This window comes from Lichenostomus cassidix, chromosome 10, assembly GCF_008360975.1.
Source record: "Lichenostomus cassidix isolate B80296 chromosome 10, HeHo_3.0, whole genome shotgun sequence".
NCBI classification, from domain to species: Eukaryota; Metazoa; Chordata; class Aves; order Passeriformes; family Meliphagidae; genus Lichenostomus; species Lichenostomus cassidix.
Window position 1 is genome coordinate 257,718 of NC_139491.1, and position 22,033 is coordinate 279,750.

The window sequence follows — 22,033 nt, forward strand, 5'->3', positions numbered from 1 at the left end:
CCTGCCCCGTACTGGCTGGGGGGAATGGCCCCTATTCATGCAGTGTTCCGGGCGGGCGGCGCAGAGGGGTTGCCGGGGGTCGGTGCTGGGCCCGGCGCTGCAGCGCGGGGCGGGAGGGGCGGGCGACGGTGACGGCATCCGGCGGCGCCCGGCGGAGCGGCGGCCGGGCCGGGCCGGGCCGTGCCGAGAGAGCCGCGGGGGCCGGTGGCTCGGCCGTCGGGGCGGGGCCGGGCGGCGCTGACAGCTGCGCGGCGTAAACAAGCGGCCCCGCCGGCCGCCCCGGCCGCCCCTGCCTGGGCCGGGCCCGGCTCCGGGGCGGGCGCTCCGGGTGCCCCGCGGCGTGACGCGGCGCCGCCGACAGACGGGCCCGGCTGCCGACGGGACGGAGCAGAGCGGGCAGGCCGCGCGGTAAGGGCGCGGGACCGGTATCGGCCTGGGATGGCTCGGCCCGCCGGCGACCGCGGTTTGACAGCTGGGGCGGCCCTGCCGGACGGGACCCGGCCGACGGCAGGGCTGGGGCCGGGACGACCGGCGGGGCCGCGGCTGCTGGGCAGCCCCAGGCTTAGGGCGCTGTCGGCGGGGACGTGCGCGCCCGGCGGTCCCCAGGATCCAGTGCGGGGCCGGGCGGCTGCTCTCGGGGCTGAGGCGGGGGCAGCCGGAGCCGCCGCTGCGGGAAGGCGAGCGGGAGCCAGGCCGCGTACCGCCGCGGCCCCTGCCGCCGCCGCCCGGAGCTCCGCCGCTGGAGCCGCCCCGCGGGTACAGGCCCGGGCCCGCCGCTCGGCCCTGGGCCACTGGGTTGCTGCTGTGTGGGGCTGGGTCCTTGGGCAGCGGGCACCGGCCAGGCCGCGCTGCGGAGCCGGGAGCGCGGCTCCAGGCTGGCTGCGGTGGTCGGGCTGTCCCAGCACGCGGTGGTTCGCTGACGGCGGGTCTGGCGGGGAGGCGTCGCGGGATCCGGGCTCTCCCCCGCGGGCAGGGCTGTCCCCACGTGGAGCGGTCACCGCCGGAGCGGGATGGCTGCTGGCGCCGGGACCAGCGAGGTGGGGAAACTGCCCGGCTCGGGGACCAGGTATTGTCACGGACACCGGTAGACCATGGCAGATAATTATCCATTGTGCCGTGCTGTGCTGTGGGCCTTGGCAGTCTGGCGCCGGGAGTTCCCGTATCGTCTCCGGCGGGTGCTCGCAGCTCTGGGTGCTTCGACGGCGCGGTCCGGCCCGCGGCCGGCCGAGGTGCAGTCGCTGATGGGGAAATCCCGTTGTGTTGGAGTCGCTGCACTGTCTGTGCCGTAGCCTACGGCGAGGTCTCCGGCAGCTGCCAGAAGCTCTCTCCTCCCCTGGCAGCGCCACAAGCTCTCAGCTTACTGTGGCCACTTCTGGATGGAGGGGGATGTGGCTCCTCTGTGTGCTGCTGGCTCTCATCTTTCCAGCTATCTCTGAAGCATGACCAGATATTCCAGGGTCCCTGTGGAGCTCCGGGTGTGGAGCTTGCCCTGGCACCATAGTGTCGTGGGCTCCCTTGTGCTGGGTGGGTCACTCCCTGCTCTTGCCCCACAAGCTTCTTGCGTTTGCCCTCCCACACGGTGTGAGCTGTTCCTGGGCATCTCTGGGTTCATGCTGGAGGTGATGGCTTGCCCCTTTTCCTGGTCCTGGTTTCCACCCTGTTGCAGGGATGAATCACACTGGTGTCACCATGTTGTGCTCCAGAGGAAGGGCAGAGCTGAGCTGCTGCTGGTGACAGGTAGCACAGCGTTTGTCACGGCTGCCAGGCACTGCCTGGTCGATGGCTGTGAAGGTGTGAGCCTGGGGCTGTGCTAGATGGAGATCAGGAGCTCTCCTTGACTTTCCTCCTTCCAGTCTCTCATTTATGTGGTATTCCTTGTACAGCACCTGAGGACATCTCCTTTGGTCATCTCCAGTCCCCCTTGGGACTGGAAAGACAGGCCTCCCATCCCAAGTATCTGAGTACTCTCTCTACTCAGTCCCAGCCCAGCTGGAGCAGGGGTAGTGGCAGCAGGGAACAGTGTCCCTTGTCTTGCTTCTCCCCTTCTTTGGTGCCCTCCTTCCCTCCTGGTTGGTCCCCTATGTTTATAAGCAAACATTGGGTAACAGGCAAGGTAAACAGCCGCTCCATGCAGGAGCTGACATGCAGGCACACTGCCAAGCCAGGCAGCTCCTTGGCTGTCAGTGTGCCACGGTGGGTAGCAGGTGCTATGTGCCAGGGCCCCCTTGCCCAATGCCTCAGCCATGGCTTCCTACGCTCCCTAGGTCTGAGGAGAGGTACCTCAGGCCTGACCACTGTCCTGTGTCTCTGCAGATCGTGCTTCTGTACTGGACAGCCTGTTCCTGTTCTTTTGCTTGGCCCCATGTGGGCTTGGGCTGAGCTGGGACCAGAGGGGCAGAGAGGCCCGTGTGCCTCAGGGTGCTGACGCTGGGAGCCTGCTGGACCTCCTGCTCCTGGGACCCTCCTGCTCCTGGGACTCTCCTGCTCCCCAGCTCAAGGAACCCCGATACTCTGATGGATCTGAGGCCCTGCTCGCTGCTGCTGCTCTGGACTCTGGTGGTTGCCCTCACTCTCCTGGCCCAGGAGGTGCTGGCCCAGCATATTTACACCAATACCTGGGCTGTGCTCGTCCCTGCAGGACCCCAGGAGGCTGACAGGCTGGCCAGGAAGCATGGATTCCTCAACCTGGGCCCGGTAAGTTTCCTGTTTCCCTCTTCTCATGGAACTAGTGTTCTCTGCCATGGTCTGGGCAGGCACTGAGCTTAGTCCTAGAGCTGGCTTGAGGGCTGCTCTTTATGGCAGCAGGACCACTGTGTTTGTGCCTGTTTGCTGTGGCCTTTCAGCATCTGCTGCCTTGACTCGATAGTGGCAATTAACTGGGTGGAGCCAGGACCTCCTCCTGTCACTGGGACTGTGTGGTGACCTGGCACGGCAAAACATGGCACAGCACACTGCCTGCTGGATGCGGAAGGAGGAAAAGCCCATCTTAGCGTGAAGGAACTGGACTGGGAGTGCTGTGTGATGATTGAAGATGGGAAGGCTTCCAGATTCTGCTGTTGCTCCCCACAGTGAACTGCCCAGTGCTGCATGGCCTAGCCTCAGCAGGATGGCAGCAGTGCCTCTGAGCTATCCCCAGAGGGGTTCTGGCAGCAGCTGTGTATCCTTATCCCTAAACTGCTCTTGACAGAAGGTGTGTCAGCAGGTCCCCACCATGCTCAGCTCTCCCTGCCGTCAGCCAGGGACTGGGCAGTGTGCGTGGCTGTGTTGGGATTGAGCTGTCTCTCCAGGAAGGAAGTGCAGGGTGAAATCCCAGAGGAAATTGCACAACTGGTGGCTGTGGTGTCAGGACCTCAGTGTGAGCAGCTGCTGGGAGCAGTGGTGGTGGGAAGGTGGCTGCTGCGGGAGCCTGTGAGCCACAGAGGCTCTGTGTCAGCCCTGCCCTGGTCTTCTCCCTACACTGTGATTCTGTGGCTGGAGGCTGGCACCTCTTCCTGGCTCTCTGTCCCCTAGCAGCAGTGAGCCTGCCCTTGCAAGCAGAGCCCCACATGTTGCAGCAGCCCAGGCTATGGCAGGAGCTTCTGGTCTGGGCATGTTTTCTCCTGTTCTGGAGCCTCTCCCAGTGTCTGTCCTACAGGACGAGGTTTGGCTGGCCAGGGTTTTGCAGAGAGGTCATAGTGGTCCAGTGGGAAGAGCATGGCTGGAAAAAGCCCGTCTTTCCCTCCCAGGAGGTTTCCAGTCTGCTGCTCCTGGGGTGCGTGCCACTGGGACAGGATGTGCAGCCAGGCTGGGAGGGGGGAAACTGGGTGTATCTGGCAGTGCCCCAGTGAGAGGCCCCCAGGGTCCTTATCTGAGAGGATCCTGGCCTCAGCCTGGGGTCTGGACACTGTCCCCAAAGCTGCGCTGTCCTGATGTACTCCTGGCTCTGCTGCTGCCTGGGGAGCGGGAGCCAGTGTCACCTTGGGCAGAGGGGTGCCAGGGCCCATGACTGGTGCCAGTGGCCTTGAGGAGGACCCAGGGGGCTTGATGAGGAAACATCATGAGGAAACTTGATGAGGGGACAGTGGAGGGTTGTGGGTCAGAGGAGGGGGCTGGGTGTAGTAGTGAGGTGGGTATGTGGGGGTTTGCACTGCTGGGATTCTGCAGAGAAGGGGCCATAGGCCCCCTGCTGCTGGCGTTGAAGTCCCTGGGGAAGGGCACTGCTGGTGCCATCCCTGGGCTGTGCTGGCAGGACAGCTCCATCCTGGGAGGGGGTGCTTCCTGCCTCCCACACCATTGGGCTGCAGGTACAGCATGTTGCTCCATTCCTGGGGCCATGGTCAGGCACCCTTTTAGCCCTGGGACTGGCTGGGGTAGTTGTGAGCTGTGGCCAGAGGGCAGGCAGCAGCACTGAGCTGGCATCAGGGGCACGTGGTGCTGAGGGATGGCTTTGCCCTTGCTGAGGACAGGGACTGTGGGGATTAGGGTGGAAGTGTGTGGGTTGGCCAGCTTCTGGCTGCCACCACAGTGTCAGTGCAGACCTAATCTATTTGGATGACCAGTCAGAGCTGTGATCTGTGTGCAGGAACAACTGGGGCCCTGTCCATACCCCTGGAGGTGGTGAGGGATGCTGGGGGAGGGCAGTCAGCCTGCAGTTTTCATTCCCCTACCAGGCTTGTGCAGAGGCTTATGTACCTTGACACCTACCCAAGGGCTCTGAACTGACAGGCACCCCAGGCTGTCCTGGGGGAATATGATGTGCCAGAGGAACAGGTCCAGGGTTTGGGGTGAAGTGCACACCTGGGAGAGCTGGCTGCTGCCCTGAGGCTGAGGGTGCTGCTCAGCTAGATGCACCTTGCTTGGCCCAGTCTGTAAAGACTGGCAGCACATCTGCAGAGCTCTAATGAGTTGGGGAGGTTTATTAGCTCCAAACAGATTGTTTTGGGGCAGACTGAGATGGAGGAGGGTGAGATGTCCTCATATTCCTTCAACCCTTGCAGCCCAGCCCTACCAGCTCTGGCACAGCCTGCGTCTGATGCCTAGACTCTGTGACTCCCAGGGGGCTGGGTGGGTGCTTGGCCCCTTCTCTGCAGTTTGGGCAGGCCGTTGGGCTGGGAGGCTCTACGAAGCCAGGGTGGGGCCATTGTGTCTGTTAGCCCCAGGATGTGCGGGAGGGGATATGGAAATGACAGCACTGGAGAGGGTTTGGGGTTTAAAAATAACCATCTGGGTGGCAGCATGGCCTTCTGGCCCTGCCAGCTGTGCTGGGTTCCCATCCTGCCTCAGCAGGGCTGTGCTGGAGTCCCAGGCTGGGCTGTCCCCACATAGGAGTGGAACTGGGGTGAGCACAGCATGGCTGCTTGGTGGTGGGAGGTGGATCCCACATGGGTTGGATGCCTGCATGCCCCCTGCTCTGCCCCACTGAAACTGGCTGTGCCCCAGGTGGGGGTTGGCACTGGGTGGGTGTTTCAGTGGGGCACGTGGGGAGAAGCCAGCAGCCTGTCCAGAGGTGCAGAGGCTGGTGCAGATCCTGCTCTGGCTGGGACCACCTGGGGTGCAGGACCTGGAGCCCCTGGGACCTTCCTCCAGCAGGGGCTGGTTGGCACTGGGAGAGAAGCAGTGGGTTTGTCTCCTGAGTCTGCTGTCTCTCCCAGGCTGGCTTTGAAAGTCCTGTCCCTCTCTGCCACTGCTTGCCTGGGGCCTTCCTGCTGGGGTAGCATCTTTTTTGGACAATCTGGGACATGCTGCCATGTGGGGACCTGCAGGAGGGTGAGGTACACAGAGGCTGCATTTCTGCTGCTCCAGGGTCTTCCCAGCTGCCTTGTCACCAGCTGCCACAGCCTCTCACAGGAGGTCCTGCCCTGTGTACCTGGACATAAGCCTCACCAGCCACTCTGGAGTGTGGGAGCCCAGCCTGCATGTGTCAGCCCTGGGGCTCAGGATTGCAGATGGGCATGGAGAATCGGGGAGACAAGGCTCTCATGTCTGTCCCATGAGCTTCATTTCTCTGTTGCAGATCTTTGGCGACTATTACCACTTTCGGCACCGCGGTGTGGTGAAGCGTTCCCTCTCACCCCACCAGCCCTGGCACAGCCGCTTGGCCAGGGAACCACAGGTACGAGGGAGGAGGGCCTGGCTTTGGTCCCAGGCACTTCACAAGGGCATGTGAGCCAGCGCTGAGCTCAGGATGGACTGAGCTGCCTTAACCATTCCCTGGCAGAACCAAGTGGGAGCCCACTGCGTGTCCAGCAAGGTCGGGGGGTTGGCAGAGCCAGCATTATTGGCCTGTAGGTTGTTGCAGTCCCACGGCCCAGGAGAGCCTGTGTTCCCAGGAGAGCTCTTTGTCCTCATATGCGGGACAAGGCGTGCAGGGCATAACAAATCCCAGTGCAGTTGTGTGGGGGCTGCTGTTTTCCCCATCCTCCGGCTCCAGCCCAGTCCCTGGAAGGCATGTGGTGCGGCGTGGCAGCTCTTGGCAGCCCGTCTCTAGGTGAAGCTTGGTGCTCTGACCATCCCCCTTCACTGGAGCATAGCCTTTGCAGGGCACGGCCAGGCAGGGGGCCTGGAAGGATGGGCTGGGGGCAGCAGTAGCTCTGACAGGTCTAAAGCTCTGCCAGGCCAGAGCTGATTGTTAGCTTCCTAGGGAGAACCCCTCCAGGCAGTCTGGGGGCTAGGGTCACGGGGAATTGCTAGCATGAGGGGTTGGTGAGGGACCCCATGTCTTCTCTGCTCTCAGGTGCAGTGGCTGGAGCAGCAGGTGTCAAAGCGCAGGATCAAGCGAGACGTTTTCATGGAGCCCACAGATCCTAAGTTCCCACAGCAGTGGTACCTGGTGAGTGTCGGGTGAGGAAGGGGCACATGGTCATGATAGTAGGTGTGAGTTTGGGGACACAGATATGGCAGCCTAGGAACTGCTGTGAGGCAGCTGCTGCTAGGCTGGCAGGGAGGAGGAATAGGAGGGGGGAAAGCCTGGGGCAGCCACCCAGTGCTGTGTGATGGGAGCACCCCAGGGAGGAGGCTCTGCTCACAGAGCTGTGGCTCCTGGCTGGAGTGCTGGGAGGGCTAGGGGGAGCCCAGGGCTGGACTAGGGGGTACATCCCTTTGCCTGGCCCAGGAATGCCTGCTTCCTGGAGCTTGGGCACAGGCCTGATTGCTGCAAAGGGTGCTGTGTCTGTGGGACTCAAGCACAGTCCGGGGCTCAGTCTTGCTTTCAGAGCAGCTGTTCTCAGCTAGTTGTGCCCAACACTGTGCCCAGGTCCCCAGAGTTCCTCATTGCAACCCACAGCAGAGCAGGGTGAGAGCTGGGTGAGTTTTGGGCACACACCCACCGAAGGCCATGGCTGGGTGCATCTCCTAGTGCCAGGGCTTCTCTTGGCAGTACAACACAAACCAGCGGGACCTGAACGTGCGTCAGGCCTGGGAGCAGGGATACACGGGCAAGGGCATCGTGGTGTCCATCCTGGATGACGGCATTGAAAAGAACCACCCTGACCTGGAGGCCAACTATGTGAGTTTGGGTGATGGTGTGGGGTGGAGTTCCATGGGAGCTGGTCTGGGCAGCTGTGTCCATGCAGGGCAACCCCAGAACCAAGATGTGTGGGGCTGGTGCCTGCCGTGGTGGACTGGAGGTGTCATTGGAGCCTGCCTACCCTGCTCAGCTCAGCCTCAGGCCGTGGCGCACAGGCTTAGAGTGAGCGCAGTAGGGCTTGGTGGCCAAGGTAGACAGTTTCCAAGTGCCTGCTTTGTCTTCCAGGACCCAGGAGCAAGTTTTGATGTCAATGACCAGGACCCAGATCCTCAGCCCCGCTACACACAGATGAATGACAACAGGTGAGGCAGGAGGAAGCAGCAAAGACACAGAGCCTAAGTGTGGCAGGGACTTGCTGCAGTGCCACCCCACATGGCCTGCTGAAAGCTGTGAGGCTGGTGGCATACTTCTGCCCTATGGGGAACCTTTCACCTCCTTTTTTGACATGAGCAGCATCCTTTTTGTGCCCAGAGCCAGTGTGGGCTGTTCAGTGCCCTGGCTTGAGTGGGAGAGCAGACAGAGGAGCCTTTATTGGCCACCTGGTTCGAGGGGACAGGAGGCAGCCCAGGTGGAGCTTGCTGGGGCTACAGCTGGTACCCACCCCTGTGCTCCTCATGCCCTATATGAACACGCTTCATCCTACTTTGGTTGCAGACACGGCACGCGCTGTGCTGGGGAAGTGGCTGCTGTGGCAAACAACGGGATCTGCGGCGTTGGCGTGGCGTACAATGCCAGGATCGGAGGTGGGTGCTGCTGGGTCCTGCAGGCATTGAGTGGCTGCAGGAGTGGCTAAGCTGGGGACCTTGGCACTGCTGGCTGGGCCAGTCTTGTGACAGCCCATGGCACAGGTGGCAGTAGGTGTTGGAGGGTTCTCACCATCAGCACCACGGCCACTCTGCCCCAGCCAGTCGCCGATGACATTTGCTCTCTGGCCCTAGGTGTGCGCATGCTGGATGGGGAGGTGACCGATGCTGTGGAGGCCCATTCCTTGGGCCTGAACCCCAACCACATCCACATCTACAGTGCCAGCTGGGGCCCCGAGGATGATGGCAAGACTGTGGATGGCCCAGCCCGGCTGGCAGAGGAGGCTTTCTTCCGCGGGGTCAGCCAGGTGAGCAGGAGGGTTTGCTGGGGGAGCATTGGCCTGACTCCTGTCTTCACCCAGGTCTCCCTTCCTCTGCCTGCATTACCTTGGTTCTCCCAGGATGAGCCATCTTCCAGCCCACCTCTGGGATCAGGCTCTGTTAGTTTTTCTTGTTCTTCCTGTGCGATGGCTCTGAGTCAGGACTCCTCCCATGTGGTGTTATCTCACTGGTGTGAGGGCTCCTGTGTGGGATGCTCTCTCCCTGCTCTCTGAAGGCCTCTGCTGGTTCCTGTCTGGTTTAATGCCAGCTGCTCACCCTCACTTCCTCCACCCTTCCTCCCCCACTGTCCCTGTGTGCTGGCAGTGTTGCCCACCTGGGGAGCTGTGTCATGTTCTGCCTGGGATTCTCTGCAGAGAGATGTGTGTGGTACCACGCTGGCTCTGTTGTGTTCTGTGCAAGGGTAGCTGCCACATTTAGATGCCAAGGCATGGCCAGGACTGTGTTGTGGGCTCCTGCAGCGCTGCCAGGCGCTGCAATCCCATGCAGAATCAGGCCAGATGATTTCTGAGCAGAAAAAGACTTTGGCTCTTGGAAGCCTCACACTGTCTGGGCCTCCTGCTGCCTGGTGTCTCACCCACTGGGGCAGCCCTGGAACCTCTGCTGAGGTGCCTGGCACCCTCCATAGGCATACTGGTGGTGAGGGCACCTAGGTTGGTGGGCTGTGACTGGGGTGTCCTGCTGCATCCCCATCTGCATCTGCTCTGTCTATCCTACTCAGGCTGCAGGAGCCCCGGGGCTAGCACCATCTGCTCGTCCTCGGCTCCAGCCTGGGGCTTCCTGTGTGTGGCAGTGTTGGTGCTTGCCCTCACCCTGCCTCTGTTGCTAGGGCCGAGGCGGGCTGGGCTCCATCTTCGTCTGGGCATCTGGGAATGGTGGCCGTGAGCATGACAGCTGCAACTGTGACGGTTACACCAACAGCATCTACACACTGTCCATCAGCAGCACCACACAGTACGGCAATGTGCCCTGGTACAGCGAGGCCTGCTCCTCCACCCTCGCCACCACGTACAGCAGTGGCAACCAGAATGAGAAGCAGATTGTGAGTGGGGGCTGCTGCTGTCCTCAGGCTGGGGGCTCAGGGGGTGGGATGTGCCTGCAGCATCTCCTGTCCTGGCACTCCTCCTTACAGGTGACAACTGACCTCAGACAGAAATGCACTGAGCTGCACACCGGGACATCAGCATCGGCACCCTTGGCTGCTGGCATCATCGCCCTCGCCCTGGAAGCCAAGTAAGGGCAGGACAGAGGGGGGCTGGATGGGAGTGACTTTGCCAGCCTGGGACCTGCATGGGGCCAGCAGGAGCTGGCACTGACCTGATCTTCGTATTTCCCTGTAGCAAGAACCTGACCTGGCGGGACATGCAGCACCTGGTGGTGCAGACCTCGAAGCCAGCTCACCTGAATGCCAATGACTGGGTCACCAATGGCGTTGGCCGCAAAGGTACTGGGGTGCTGGGATGGGACCAGGGTCTCCCAGTCCCACACACACCACTAGCCTTGGGGTGCTGAGGCAGAGTGCCCTCACAGCCCTGTGGGATGAAGTATGCAGGAGGCCCCAGTGAGCATGCAGCATGGCCAGGCAAACGTCCCCCGCTGGGTTTAAACAGAAGTGGTGCTGATCCCCTCTTTGTCCACAGTCAGCCACTCGTATGGCTACGGCCTGCTGGATGCTGGCGCCATGGTGAGCCTGGCCAAGAACTGGACCACGGTGGGACCTCAGAGGAAGTGTGTCATTGACATCCTTGCAGAACCCAGGTATGGGCTGGTGAGCCCAGGAGGGCATCACCCAGCATCTGTCCTGCACAGGAGCTTGAGAGCTTCTGGGCCCAGAGCAAGGAGTGGGGAGAATCTTGAGGACAAACTGCTGCCGAGACCCTTGGAACATCCTCCTGTGAGAGCCTGGGGAGAGCTGGCAAAGGCACCTCCAGCCGTCCAGCTGACATCACTGCTGAGCCTCCCTGCTGTGGGGCTGGGCCAGTGGATGTGGGCAGACTGGGGTGCTGCGGTCGGGATGCAGCCAGCACGAGTCATCCTGGACAAGAGGGGCTTTTCAGGGGGCAGACAGAAGCTCCTTTGACTCCTGCTTGGCCGCTGCTGCCACAGCGCAATGTGTGCAGTCTTGTTGCTGGCCAGGGCACTCCCTAGGGGCTCCTGGATAGGGGGATCACATTCCTGTGCATGAAGGGAGTCAGGGCTGGGCCCTGCCCTGACCCCTGTGGGGAGCCAGCCCTGTGTGGACACAGCAGGCACATCCTGTGCTGACACCAGAGCCAGTATTGTGGGGAGTGGCCACACTCTAGCAGCAGGATGGGGATGACTGCCCATGGCAGCCCTGGCCCTGCCATGCAGGGGTAGCTGGCCTGCAGTGTGTGAATAAACGGCCTATTCTGGCATGGAGTGGCAGCTGGGGGCGGGCAGCACAGTTCCCCTCATGCCCAAGAGCTGGGGCACCCCTTCTGCTGCCTGTGCCTGTCTGGGAATGGCACAGGGGTGGTGTTGCTCCGACCCACTGCGGGTTTGATTCCCAGTCTAGCTGCTCTGGTGCCCAGTTTCCAGGACAGCTGCAGAACCCCACAGCAAGGGGCTGTGTCATGTTCCCCTGGTCTGGGACTGGCTTCACTCGTGCCTATCCTCGGCAGGGACATCGGGAAGCGTCTTGAAGTACGGCGGAAAGTGGATGCCTGCCTGGGGAAAGCCAACTACATCAGCCGGCTGGAGCACGCCCAGGCCAGGCTGACACTGTCCTACAACCGGCGGGGGGACCTGGCCATCCACCTGGTCAGCCCCATGGGCACCCGCTCCACCCTCCTGGCTGCCAGGTAGGTGCTGGGCTCTGTGGTGCCCCAGGCTGGCCCCTGGCCCAGGCTGGCACGGGTGAGTTTGGGATATGTTGACACCCACATCTTGCCTCTGGTGCTCAGGCCCCATGACTTCTCAGCCGATGGCTTCAATGACTGGGCCTTCATGACGACGCATTCATGGGATGAGGACCCCTCCGGGGAGTGGGTGCTAGAGATTGAGAACACCAGTGATGCCAACAACTACGGTAGGGGTGGCCTTCCCCATCCACTGCCTCCCTCTGAGTCTCGGATGGGAAATGCGTGGTCACCCAGCTTCCCCCCACTCTGCTCCTAAGCTGAGAGGCCGGTAACATCTCGGTCTTGGGTGATCTGGCTGGGGAGAGGCTGGGCTTGGGTACGTGGGATGGTGATGCAGCCCCTCTGGGCAGCGGTAGTCCAGGCAGCAGGAGATCCCATGTCAGCTCACTTGACCCTCCTGGCCCTTGGGACCCCTGTGCAGGGGCATGGCCCCACATCAGGTGCTCTCCCAGGTGGTGGGCACAGCCCTGTGCCTGTCCCAAACATGGGTGGTCTTGTGGGCACCTCTGTGGTCCTCACCCTGCATTGTTGCAGGCACGCTGACCAAGTTCACGCTTGTGCTGTACGGGACGGCGACCGACTCCCCGAGCCTCTCCAACCAGCTGGAGAGCAGTGGCTGCAAGACCCTGACCCCCAGCCAGACCTGTGTGGGTGAGTGTGGGGACGGCAGGGAGGTAGTGGGGGCACAGGCAGCCCCCAGCCCATGCTGACTCTGCCTGTCCCACAGTCTGCGAGGAGGGGTACTACCTGCACCAGAAGAGCTGCCTGAAGCGCTGCCCTCCTGGCTTTGCGCCCAGTGTCCAGAGCACGCACTACAACCTGGAGAACAGCGTGGAGCCCATTGCGCCTCACCTCTGCCTGCCCTGCCACCCCTCCTGTGCCACTTGTGCGGGACCTGGCCCCAACCAGTGCCTCACCTGTCCCGCACACTCCCACTTCAGCAGCCTGGACCTCTCCTGCTCCCATCAGACACAGAGCAGCCGTGCGTCCCCTGCCCTGGTAGATGGCGAGGGACCGGCTGAGGCCCCGCCTCCAGTCAACTTGCCCGTCCTCATCGCCAGCCTCAGCTGCATCCTCATCGTCATCATCTTTGTCACCATCTTCCTGGTGCTGCAAGCACGCTCAGGCTTCAGCCTGCGAGGTGTGAAGGTGTATGCCCTGGACAGCGGGATCATCTCCTACAAGGGGCTTCCCTCTGACATCTGGCAGGAAGAGGGCCCCTCTGAGTCGGACGGTGAGGATTATGAGGCCCACAGTGAGAGGACTGCCTTCATCAGAGACCAAAGTGCCCTTTGATGAGCCCTCCTGCCCCTCCCTCCTCCCTGCCCAGCACTGCAGCGCCGGGGCAGGTGAGGCTGAGGGGCCCCGGACTCTGCCCCTGTCCCCTTCCTGCACTGCAGCAGCCTGGGGCTCCCAACCACTGGCACCGTCCCTCAGCCCCAGTCTGGGTGGCCAGGCATGGCCCTGCAGGCACTATCCCCAGCACAGCACGGTCCCAGTCCTGCACCATCTCTCCTGGCCCTGTGTCCATCCTGTGCCCCATGCTGGGGTGTTTGGTGGCAGTGGGGCCTCTGTTACTTGCTGGCCCTGCATGGGCAGCAGTGTCTCCCACTCTGGGTACATAGCTGCTGCTTGGGGTCCTGTGAGTTCTCCAGGGTGGGCAGCGTGTGAGGTCCGTGGGTTGCCATGGCTCAAGGAGGGCTGGCTGGGTAGGGGTGGCTCTGCCCCCCAGGGCTGAGCCCAGCCTGTGCCTATCCCTGCCCCCCTCAGCCACTGCGGAGCTGCATCCCAGGCTGACTTTGTTGTGTCCCAGTTCCCTGCCATCTCCCCTGGGCCTGTCTGCTTCCACTCATGCCCTTCAACAGCAATAATGGCCAGGCCTCAGCTGCTGCTGCCCACTGCCTGCCCATCTCACTGTGGCTGCCTGCAGTGGGCAGGAGCCCTGGCACGGAAGCATCGGGCTGGGTACTGCCTGCCCCTGTGCCCATGGCACAGCCCAGAGCCTGGGCAGGGACCCCTTGCACAGTCCCTGCTTGGGGGGCTGCCTTGGGCCCCTTGTGTTCTGTCCCTGGGCAGGGCTGTAGGTGCTGCTGGCTGGGACTCAGTGTCAGTGCCAGCACTGCCCCAGCTCTGCCTGTGTCCTGCCTGTGCTGGGCAGCGCCCAGCATTCCTGCAGCCCTAGCCCCCCAACGTGCCTTGCCCCCACTTGGTGACAATCCGTTCTGCTCCCCGCTGGAGCCCTTTCCCTTGCTGCCCCTTCCCCACGGGCTGGGGGCCAGTGCCACGAGCCCCTTTGCCGTCCACTGCCGCACACTGGGGCCATGGCGCAGGCTCCCACCTGCGCCAGCCATGGACGGAGCCGCTGGCTGGGGGCCACAGGACTATTTTTCTATAACAACTTTTTGGTGCACAGTAATTTTTTCTTGTAATTTAATCAGCTGGGAGCTGCCTCCTGAGCCTGTTTTTAATTTAATGGATGTGGATATAACGCTAGAGAGACTGAGTTATTAAATGTTCAGAACTATGCAAATCAGCTCCGCTGCCTGTGCTCTGTGTGCCGCAGGTGCCCCGGCCGGGGCAGCCGCCTCACTGTGGGGACTGCGGGCCTCAGGGGCACCCACATCTGCTTTGCAGCTGCAGGAGGTGGGCTGGAGCCCTGCCTGCAGACCTTCCCCCAGAGCCAAAGACTGTCCTTGCCTGGCTGTGGGCTTTAGCTAGTGCTGGGCACAAGATGCAGGGACTGTCCCTCACCTGAGCAAGGGGAAGCAGCTGCTTATGAGGACCTGCAGCGAGGGCAGGTAATTCAGAAACTGGCTGCAGTGGGGCGGGGAGGAGAGCGGGAGGGGTGAGGGGGGAAAGTGTGTGTCAAAAGTCTGGGGACCTTGCACCCCTTTCCCACAACGTGTAGACTGAGCCTCTTCACCACAGCCTGGGGCCCAGCTGCAGCCCCTGTGTCTAGCACCACCCTGCAGCCAGAGCACTATGCCCCTGGTGCAGGGCTGGCCAGGCTGGACATGCGACCTACTCGTGCTGTGGCCAAGCTGCAGACACAGCCCACCCCCGCCTCACAGAGCATCCCACAGCGTCCCGGCCTCTGCAAGAGAGCCTGTTGAGGCCACACTCCATCGCAGAGGCAGCTCCTCTCTGCTGAGTCCGTCGGCCTCGCTGTGTCTGGGGCCGCAGCGGCTTCCTGTGGTCAGGAGCGAGTTCCCCGCGGCATGCAGGAACTGCAGTGCACTCGCCCTGCTCTTCCTCTTCTCACGAGGCAACGGGCAGCAATCGGGGCTTCCAGGGAAGGGAGCTGCTGCACTTGTGGTCACATGCAGAGCCGCCCAGTCCTGACCGCCCAGGGCTCCGGGAGCAGCCTGGCGCAGGCGGGGAGGGGACCCATCCTGCCCGAGGGGATGCTGAAGGGATGTTGGGAGTGGGAGAAGCAGTACCGTGGCAGCCCCTGGTCATGCCATGCCTTGGAGCTGCTCCAGGGCATGACCACCCCAAATTGCTCCGCTATGGGAAGGTGAGTCAGCAAAGCTCCCGCCTGACACATTTTTACCCCAACTTCCTCTAAAAGTGGAATCGTCCCGGCAGTGTCCTGCAGGTGACCTTGAAACTCCTCTGGGGCCAGGGCCTCCATGCCAGTCACAGGAACGGGCTCAGGCCAAAATACTCTGGTGGTGGCCAGGCTGAGCTGAGCGGAGCTGACCGGGGCTGTGCCAGCAATAAGAACACGTGTGGTGGCACTGGGCAGTGGCAGTGGTGGTGGCAGCTGCCTCTGTGTGATGCAGCTGCCAGGGCTGAGCAATGCCACTGTGGCACCAGTGAAGCCCTTTGAGCTGGAGGTGCCCAGGGCTGTCACAGGGAGTGTGGTCCTAGCTATGTGGATGCAGGCTGGCAGCAAGGGCTGGGGCATGGCACTGGGGGTGCCCGTGCAGTGAGTGCTCTGTCCTGCAGCCTTTCACAGTCACAAGGGCCAGGCTTGAGGATGGTGACAGGGTGGCCACCCATCAGTGGGGCTGCACAGAATCCTCAGGACCCCCGAGGCCCTGCAGTCTCTTGGAAACACAGGGGCATGGAGCAGGGCTGGGAGTCAGGCAGGACCAGGCACAGCTGAAAGGGCTTTGCTGTGGGGACTGGTGCTGAGTGGAGGCTCTACAGGAGCAGAGGAGTCCTAGGTACACAGGGCTGGACCTGGTGGTGCCAGGCCGTGGTGGGAGACAGCTGGGAGGGGTGGTGGCACTGGGAGCTGCCCAGCTGCAGCAGAGCTGTGTGCCGGCGTCGGCTGCTGGCGCCCGGACTGGCAGGGAGGGGAGGAAGCACAGGAAATCTCGCAATGGCTGTATGGTCAGCGCTGGGTTTCCTGTTCCTCCCCAGGAGCCAGAGCTGCACCGGGTCTAGACCACACCAGTCCCAGCCCCAGAAGGACGCCAGCAGCAGCCTCACAACGAAGACCTCGCAACAGACGTAGGTTGGAGGGACTGTGGCCTGGTGGGGTACTGGCAGAGACAGGGGACTCCTTTGTAGGGCTGGGGTGGGTCTTGGTGAGGTCAAGGGCTGTGCTGAGAGACATCCTGCCCTGTACAGGGAGGGCGCCCCAACACTCTCCTGCTCCTGCTGCACTCTTGCTTCAGGGCAGGGTACCCTGGACTGCCACTGGGATGAGTTTGGCTCCCAGTGGCCTTGCTGGAGTCCTGTGTGCTGGGATGTGTCCAGGTTCAGCACCTTTCTCCAGGGCTCAGCACCCTCTTCTGCTCCTGCTGGCTTCCCACCAGTGCCCTGGCCCCTGGGAGCTCCCACACTGTGGGCACAGGGGTGACAGTGCCAATGGGCAGGACAGGGATGGAGCTGCCAGAGTGGAGGGGCCGCTGCCTGATGTGGACTGGGGGGCATGGCAGCCCTGTGCACAGCAGAGGTTACACTGCTGTGTATGATCCCACACTTCCTCCTTCCCAGAGCCATCCCCACAGGCCCCAGCTCCCACAGGGCTTGGAGCACTCATCCTGCTGCTTTGAATGCACTTTGCAGAGCTGTTTGCAGGGGGTAGAGAGGGTCATCTCTGCTGTGCAGACTGAGTGATGGGGCAGGAGGGTGTGAAATGCACTGGTATAGGCAGTGCAGGGCAGCAGCCATGGCTCAGGCTGTCCTGGTGCCCTGCAGACTTCCTCTGGCTGGACTGTGGTGCCATGGGCTTTGGGCCGGAGCTGTGGTGCCCACAGGGGCACAGCGCACTGCTGCGGCTGCAGGACAGGGAGTTGCGCCTCCTCGAGCTGATGAAGAAATGGATGTCACAGCGGGCCAAGAGCGACCGGGAGTATGCAGGGATGCTGCACCACATGCTCTCCCAGCTGGAAAAGCAGGAGGGCACTGGGCAGCTCTGCAGTGACCATGGTGGTCAGATTGAGAAGGTAAGGATGCCCCGGAGTAGGACTGTGCCCTGGAGAGCCCACTGTGGGGCTGGAGGATGCCATTCCCGTGCCATCCCTGACTCCCTTTCTTGCAGTCCTGGTGGGTGCTGGTGAGCCGGACTGAGACACTGAGCCAGATCCTGCGGCGGCATGCGGAGGAGCTGGTAGCGGGGCCACTGGCCAAGATGAGCCTTCTCATCCGTGACAAACAGCAGCTGCGCAAGGCCTTCAGTGAGCAGTGGCAACAGCTCAGCCAGGAGTACAGCCGGGTATGTTGGAGCCAGCAGGGGAACAAGAGAATGTGCTGGACCCTCTCACTGACCATGTCCCTCCCCAGACGACACAGCAGGAGATGGAGAAGCTGAAGGCGCAGTACCGCAGCCTGGCACGTGACAGTGCCCAGGCCAAGCGCAAGTACCAGGAGGCCAGCAAAGGTGCCAGCCTGGCCCCTGTCCCCTGCGTGCCCTCCCAGCTTCCCTCATGGGTCAAGGATGGCTGGAGCGCTCCACACTCTGTGGAAACTACAGCCCAGCCTGGAGAGGGTGGGGATTCTGGGGGGTGGGCAGCATAGAGGAGAGCCCATCTGGGCCCCCAAGAAGCCAGGCAAAAGTCTGGGGGCCTTGGGACACCACGCTGTGGGTCAAGAGCCTCCCTGTATCACAGTGTAACTGCCCCAGGGTTGCTCCCCCTGTCTGCCCTGGGACCCTCTCCCAGCCCTCACCCCCTGACCCCCTGACCCGTGCCCCTGAGACAGGTGATGTGCTGGCAGTTGGGGTTTCCCACAGCCTTTCTCCACAGACAAGGAGCGGGACAAGGCGAAGGAGAAGTATGTGCGCAGCCTATGGAAGCTCTATGCCCTGCACAACCAGTATGTGCTGGCTGTGCAGGCGGCTGCTTTGCACCACCAGCACCACTACCAGCGTGTGCTGCCCAGCCTGCATCAGTCCCTCTACAGTCTGCAGCAGGAGATGGTCCTCATCCTGTAAGAGCCCTGCCTGCCCTGTTGCCCAGCCCGTGCCCCACTGCTCATCCTGTTCCCCACTGCCAGCCCTGCACCCCACTGCCAACCCTTGGGCACCCCCGTGGCCCCCCAGAACCAGCAGTGCTCCCACAGAAAGGAGATCCTCAGGGAGTACTGCAGCATCAGCAGCCTGGTACAGGAGGATATATTGGCCATGCATCAGGAGATTGCCAGTGCGATCCAGGCCATTGACCCTGCCACTGAGTACAGAAGCTTCATCCAGAACCACCGGTATGGCTTCATCCCATCACAGCCTCTCTGCTGAGCACAGACCTGCTGCCCATGGGTGGCAGTGGCTGGCATGAGGCAAGTGGAAGCAGAGCTGTGCTGGGTGCCCACAGGTATGACTCTGAGGTGCCACCAACGGTGTCCTTCGATGAGAGCCTGCTGGAGGACACAGAGAGCCTGGTGCCAGGGGAGCTGCAGCTGAATGAGCTGACCCTTGAGAGTGTCCAGCACTGGTGAGTGGGACCAGCCATGGGCAGGGCCACGTGAGGGGCAGGGGCTCAACCCTCTGCTGGCACATGTCTCTCACAGCCTGACATCGGTTGAGGAGGAGTTGGTGGCCGCCACGGAGGCTGTGAGTATCAAAGAGCAGCAGATGCAGGAGCTGAAGGCAGAGATCCAGGATGAGGAGCAGGGCCGGAGCCCCGGGGAGCGGTGAGGTGTGGCAGAGGGGGGTGAGGGGCTGGGGCAGCAGGTGATGACCAACCTATCCCCTCCCCAGGGTGCACCTGTTGGGCAGGCGGCAGGGGCTGTATGAGGCACAGCAGCAACTCGAGGGCTGCCTCTGTGCCCAGGCCAAGCTGCGGGCGCAGCGGGACCTGCTGGCCAGGAAGCTGGCAGAGCTGGGGGTCAGGGATCCCCTGCCCGCCCTGCCTCTGACGGAGGATCGGCGGTCCATCTCCTCCACAGTGAGTCAGTCCTGCCTCCCGTGCTCTGGAAGCTGCAGGGGTGGGATCCCCCCCAGCTGGTGTACAGCCCATCCCTCCTTCCAGGAGCAGGAGCGAAGTGGGGCCAGTGCACTGGAGACCCTCAAGAACCACATCACGGGCATCTTCAGCCCTAAGTATTCCGTGAGTCCCTGGGTACCTCCAGCCACCCTGCTCTCCACCCAGCTGCCTTGCTGAGCCTGCCCTCTCCCCTCTGGCCACACAGCCACGCTCTGCCCCCTCCCCCCGCCCTTCAGCAGCTCCAGATTCTGCTCCCACGTGCCCAGGGCACAGCTTCCAGACACTGTTGCCCCACCTCTGGCACAACTCAGGAGTGTGCATGGTTGGACTCACCTTGTCTCCTTCCAGCTGCCGCCCCCTGTGCCCCTAATCCCAGACGTGCAGAAGCCGCTGTGCCAGCAGGTCTGGTACCATGGGGCCATCCCACGTTCGGAGGTACAGGAGCTGCTAACCTGCAGTGGGGACTTCCTGGTGCGGGAGAGCCAGGGCAAGCAGGAGTACGTGCTCAGTGTGCTCTGGGATGGGCAGCCCCGGCACTTCATTATCCAAGCTGTCAATGTGAGTGACCACGAGCATGGGGGCAGCTGGGGTGGCCTTGCATTGGCAGGTAGAGGTTCCTGCCCATCACAACCCCTCGGCCCCACTCCCTGCAGAACATGTTTCGGCTGGAGGGTGACAGCTTCCCCACCATTCCACTGCTCATCCAGCACCTCCTGCAGAGCCAACAGCCCATCACCCGCAAGAGCGGCGTTGTCCTGGCCAGGGCTGTGCCCAAGGTGACACAGGCAGTGGGGTGGGTGATGGGGCCCTGTGTGCAGGGGCAAATCTGCCCAGCCCTTTCTCCTGTCAACGGCTGGGCTGAGAGCCACAGACGTGTTTCTCCAGCTAGACAGGGGGACTTAGACCAGGGGCTCTGCCTGCGAGGGGGCTGCAGGGGTATGTGGGCCAGAGGACAGCTCACTGGTGTCTGCTTGCTACAGGACAAATGGGTGCTCAACCATGAGGACGTGCTTCTGGGGGAACGCATTGGCCGGGTGAGATGGGGTGCTGTGGGGTCTGCGGGAGGGCAGGGCTGTACCAGGGGGTCTGCGGATGGCCAGGACTATCCCCACAGAGTCTGCAGGAGGACAGGTGTTGCCTTGGGCCACATGGTGAGCTGAACCCGGTGCACCTGTGTCTCGGAAGGGTAATTTTGGGGAGGTGTTCAGCGGCCGCCTGCGTGCTGACAACACTCCTGTTGCTGTGAAATCCTGCCGGGAAACCCTTCCTCCTGAGCTCAAGGCCAAGTTCCTGCAGGAAGCCAGGTCTGTGTGGCCGTTGTGCTTGTCCTGTCACATCTGTCCATTCAGCTATTTGACACTTCTGAGACTGCAGCACCCTCCTGCTGAGGGCTGTGTTCCCAGGCTGGCTGGGCTGAGCACCCTGGGGATGGCATCAGGTGGCTTGTGCCAGGGCCAGCCGGGTCCCCATACATTCACAGTGCCCATCCTTGTCCCCACAGGATTCTCAAACAGTATAGGCACCCAAACATTGTGCGGCTCATCGGCGTCTGCACGCAGAAACAGCCCATTTACATTGTCATGGAGCTGGTGCAGGGTGAGCAGCCCCATTCCCGCAGGCCCCACGCACGTATGGGTGAGCTCACCAGCTGTGCCTGGGCACCCACCAGCTCTGCAATCTGGGCACAGGGGGCGACTTCCTGACCTTCCTGCGCAGTGAGGGGTCCCACCTCCGGGTGAAGGAGCTGGTCAAGATGACGGAGAATGCTGCCGCTGGCATGGAGTACCTGGAGAGCAAGCACTGCATCCACAGGTGGGCCCTGGCAGGGCAAGGAGAGCCCTGGAACCCTCACCGCCCCATCCCATGCCAGGCGGAGTCCCAGGGGCAGCTGGGCACACGGCTGATTGCTTGGGGCTATCCTAGGGACCTGGCTGCCCGCAACTGCCTGGTGACGGAGAGGAACACCTTGAAGATCAGTGATTTCGGGATGTCACGGGAGGAGGAGGATGGCATCTATGCCTCCACAGGGGGGATGAAGCAAATTCCTGTCAAGTGGACAGCCCCTGAAGCACTCAATTATGGTACAGGATGGAGCTGGGCATGGCCTGGCACCCCGCAGCTCAACTGGGAGCCAGGAGTCTGGCACTGTCCCACTCCCACACACCTGGTCCTGGGGAGGGAGGCAGAGACCCAGAGCACCTCAGCCCTCAGGAGCATGGGCACAGCTGGGTATGGGTGTCCCCTGCCAACAACATCCATCCTGCCCCATGTCCCCAGGCCGATACAGCTCAGAGAGCGATGTCTGGAGCTTTGGGATCCTGCTGTGGGAAGCCTTCAGCCTGGGTGCTGTCCCCTATGCCAATCTCAGCAACCAGCAGACACGGGAGGCAGTGGAGCAGGGTAGGGGATACAGCTGGGGCTGGCTCCTGAGGGCCACCGTGACCTGTGGGTCCAGCACTGTGGAGCTGTGTCTGTAGGATGGGGTTATGGGGTGGGAGGGGCCGGAGATCCAAGCTACCATGTTCCCATCCCTGTTGCCCCAGGTGTGCGGCTGGATCCCCCCGAGCAGTGCCCTGAGGAGGTGTATCAGCTGATGCAGCGCTGCTGGGAGTATGACCCCTGCAAGCGGCCCAGCTTCAGCTCCATCCACCAGGACCTCATTGCCATCCGCAAGAGGCACCGGTGACAGGGAGCACCAGGGGTCCTGGATCCATCCCATGGCAACACCTGGGGGCACAGCAGAGCCCTGTCTGGGCGGCGGATGCTGCGGGGTGGCTGTGGGTGCTTGTGCCCCTTTCCCAGCCCCAGGGCAGGGGCTCCTGCATGCCCCAAGGCTCCTGCCCCACTTCATCGTGCACAATAAACACTTGAGCTCTGCAGCTCAAGGGGACACAGACTTGCACTGTGCTGGGACGGGGCACTGGGATGGGGCACTGGGACGGGGCACTGGGATGGGGCACTGTAATGATGCACCATGACAGGACACTGTGACAGGGCACACCGGGACACGGTGCGCCGGGATAGGGTACCAAGATGAAGCACTAGGATGGGGCAGCAGGACGGGGTGCATTTAGATAGGGAACTGGCATGCAGTCCCTACTGGGACAGGACACCGGGACAGGGATCTAG

The 22,033-nt window shown here is 62.4% G+C and overlaps 2 protein-coding genes across 3 annotated transcripts; both read left to right on the forward strand.

The window, feature by feature from the left end:
* The first annotated feature begins 272 nt into the window (after positions 1-272).
* On the forward strand, positions 273-14,061 carry FURIN (furin, paired basic amino acid cleaving enzyme). Its single transcript, XM_085070121.1, has 16 exons — positions 273-408; positions 2,314-2,694; positions 5,993-6,091; positions 6,713-6,808; positions 7,355-7,483; positions 7,730-7,806; positions 8,159-8,247; positions 8,443-8,615; positions 9,476-9,688; positions 9,779-9,879; positions 9,987-10,090; positions 10,287-10,404; positions 11,289-11,468; positions 11,571-11,695; positions 12,063-12,179; positions 12,256-14,061. Exons 2-16 carry the CDS (start codon positions 2,515-2,517, stop codon positions 12,822-12,824), a joined length of 2,370 nt encoding a protein of 789 aa, XP_084926247.1. The 5' UTR covers positions 273-408; positions 2,314-2,514; the 3' UTR covers positions 12,825-14,061.
* Positions 14,062-15,902: 1,841 nt separating this feature from the next.
* Positions 15,903-21,794, forward strand: FES (FES proto-oncogene, tyrosine kinase). 2 transcript variants are annotated; one of them, XM_085070132.1, is made up of 19 exons: positions 15,903-15,989; positions 16,683-16,930; positions 17,026-17,199; positions 17,268-17,364; positions 17,729-17,912; positions 18,045-18,182; positions 18,293-18,412; positions 18,489-18,611; positions 18,679-18,865; positions 18,950-19,027; positions 19,253-19,462; positions 19,558-19,680; positions 19,885-19,938; positions 20,090-20,208; positions 20,406-20,500; positions 20,593-20,716; positions 20,828-20,985; positions 21,182-21,304; positions 21,448-21,794. In XM_085070132.1, exons 2-19 carry the CDS (start codon positions 16,709-16,711, stop codon positions 21,588-21,590), a joined length of 2,472 nt encoding a protein of 823 aa, XP_084926258.1. In that variant the 5' UTR covers positions 15,903-15,989; positions 16,683-16,708; the 3' UTR covers positions 21,591-21,794. The 2 variants fall into 2 exon arrangements, with proteins under 2 accessions (XP_084926258.1, XP_084926256.1); XM_085070130.1 differs by having other exon boundaries at positions 19,558-19,938.
* The last annotated feature ends 239 nt before the right edge of the window (positions 21,795-22,033 follow it).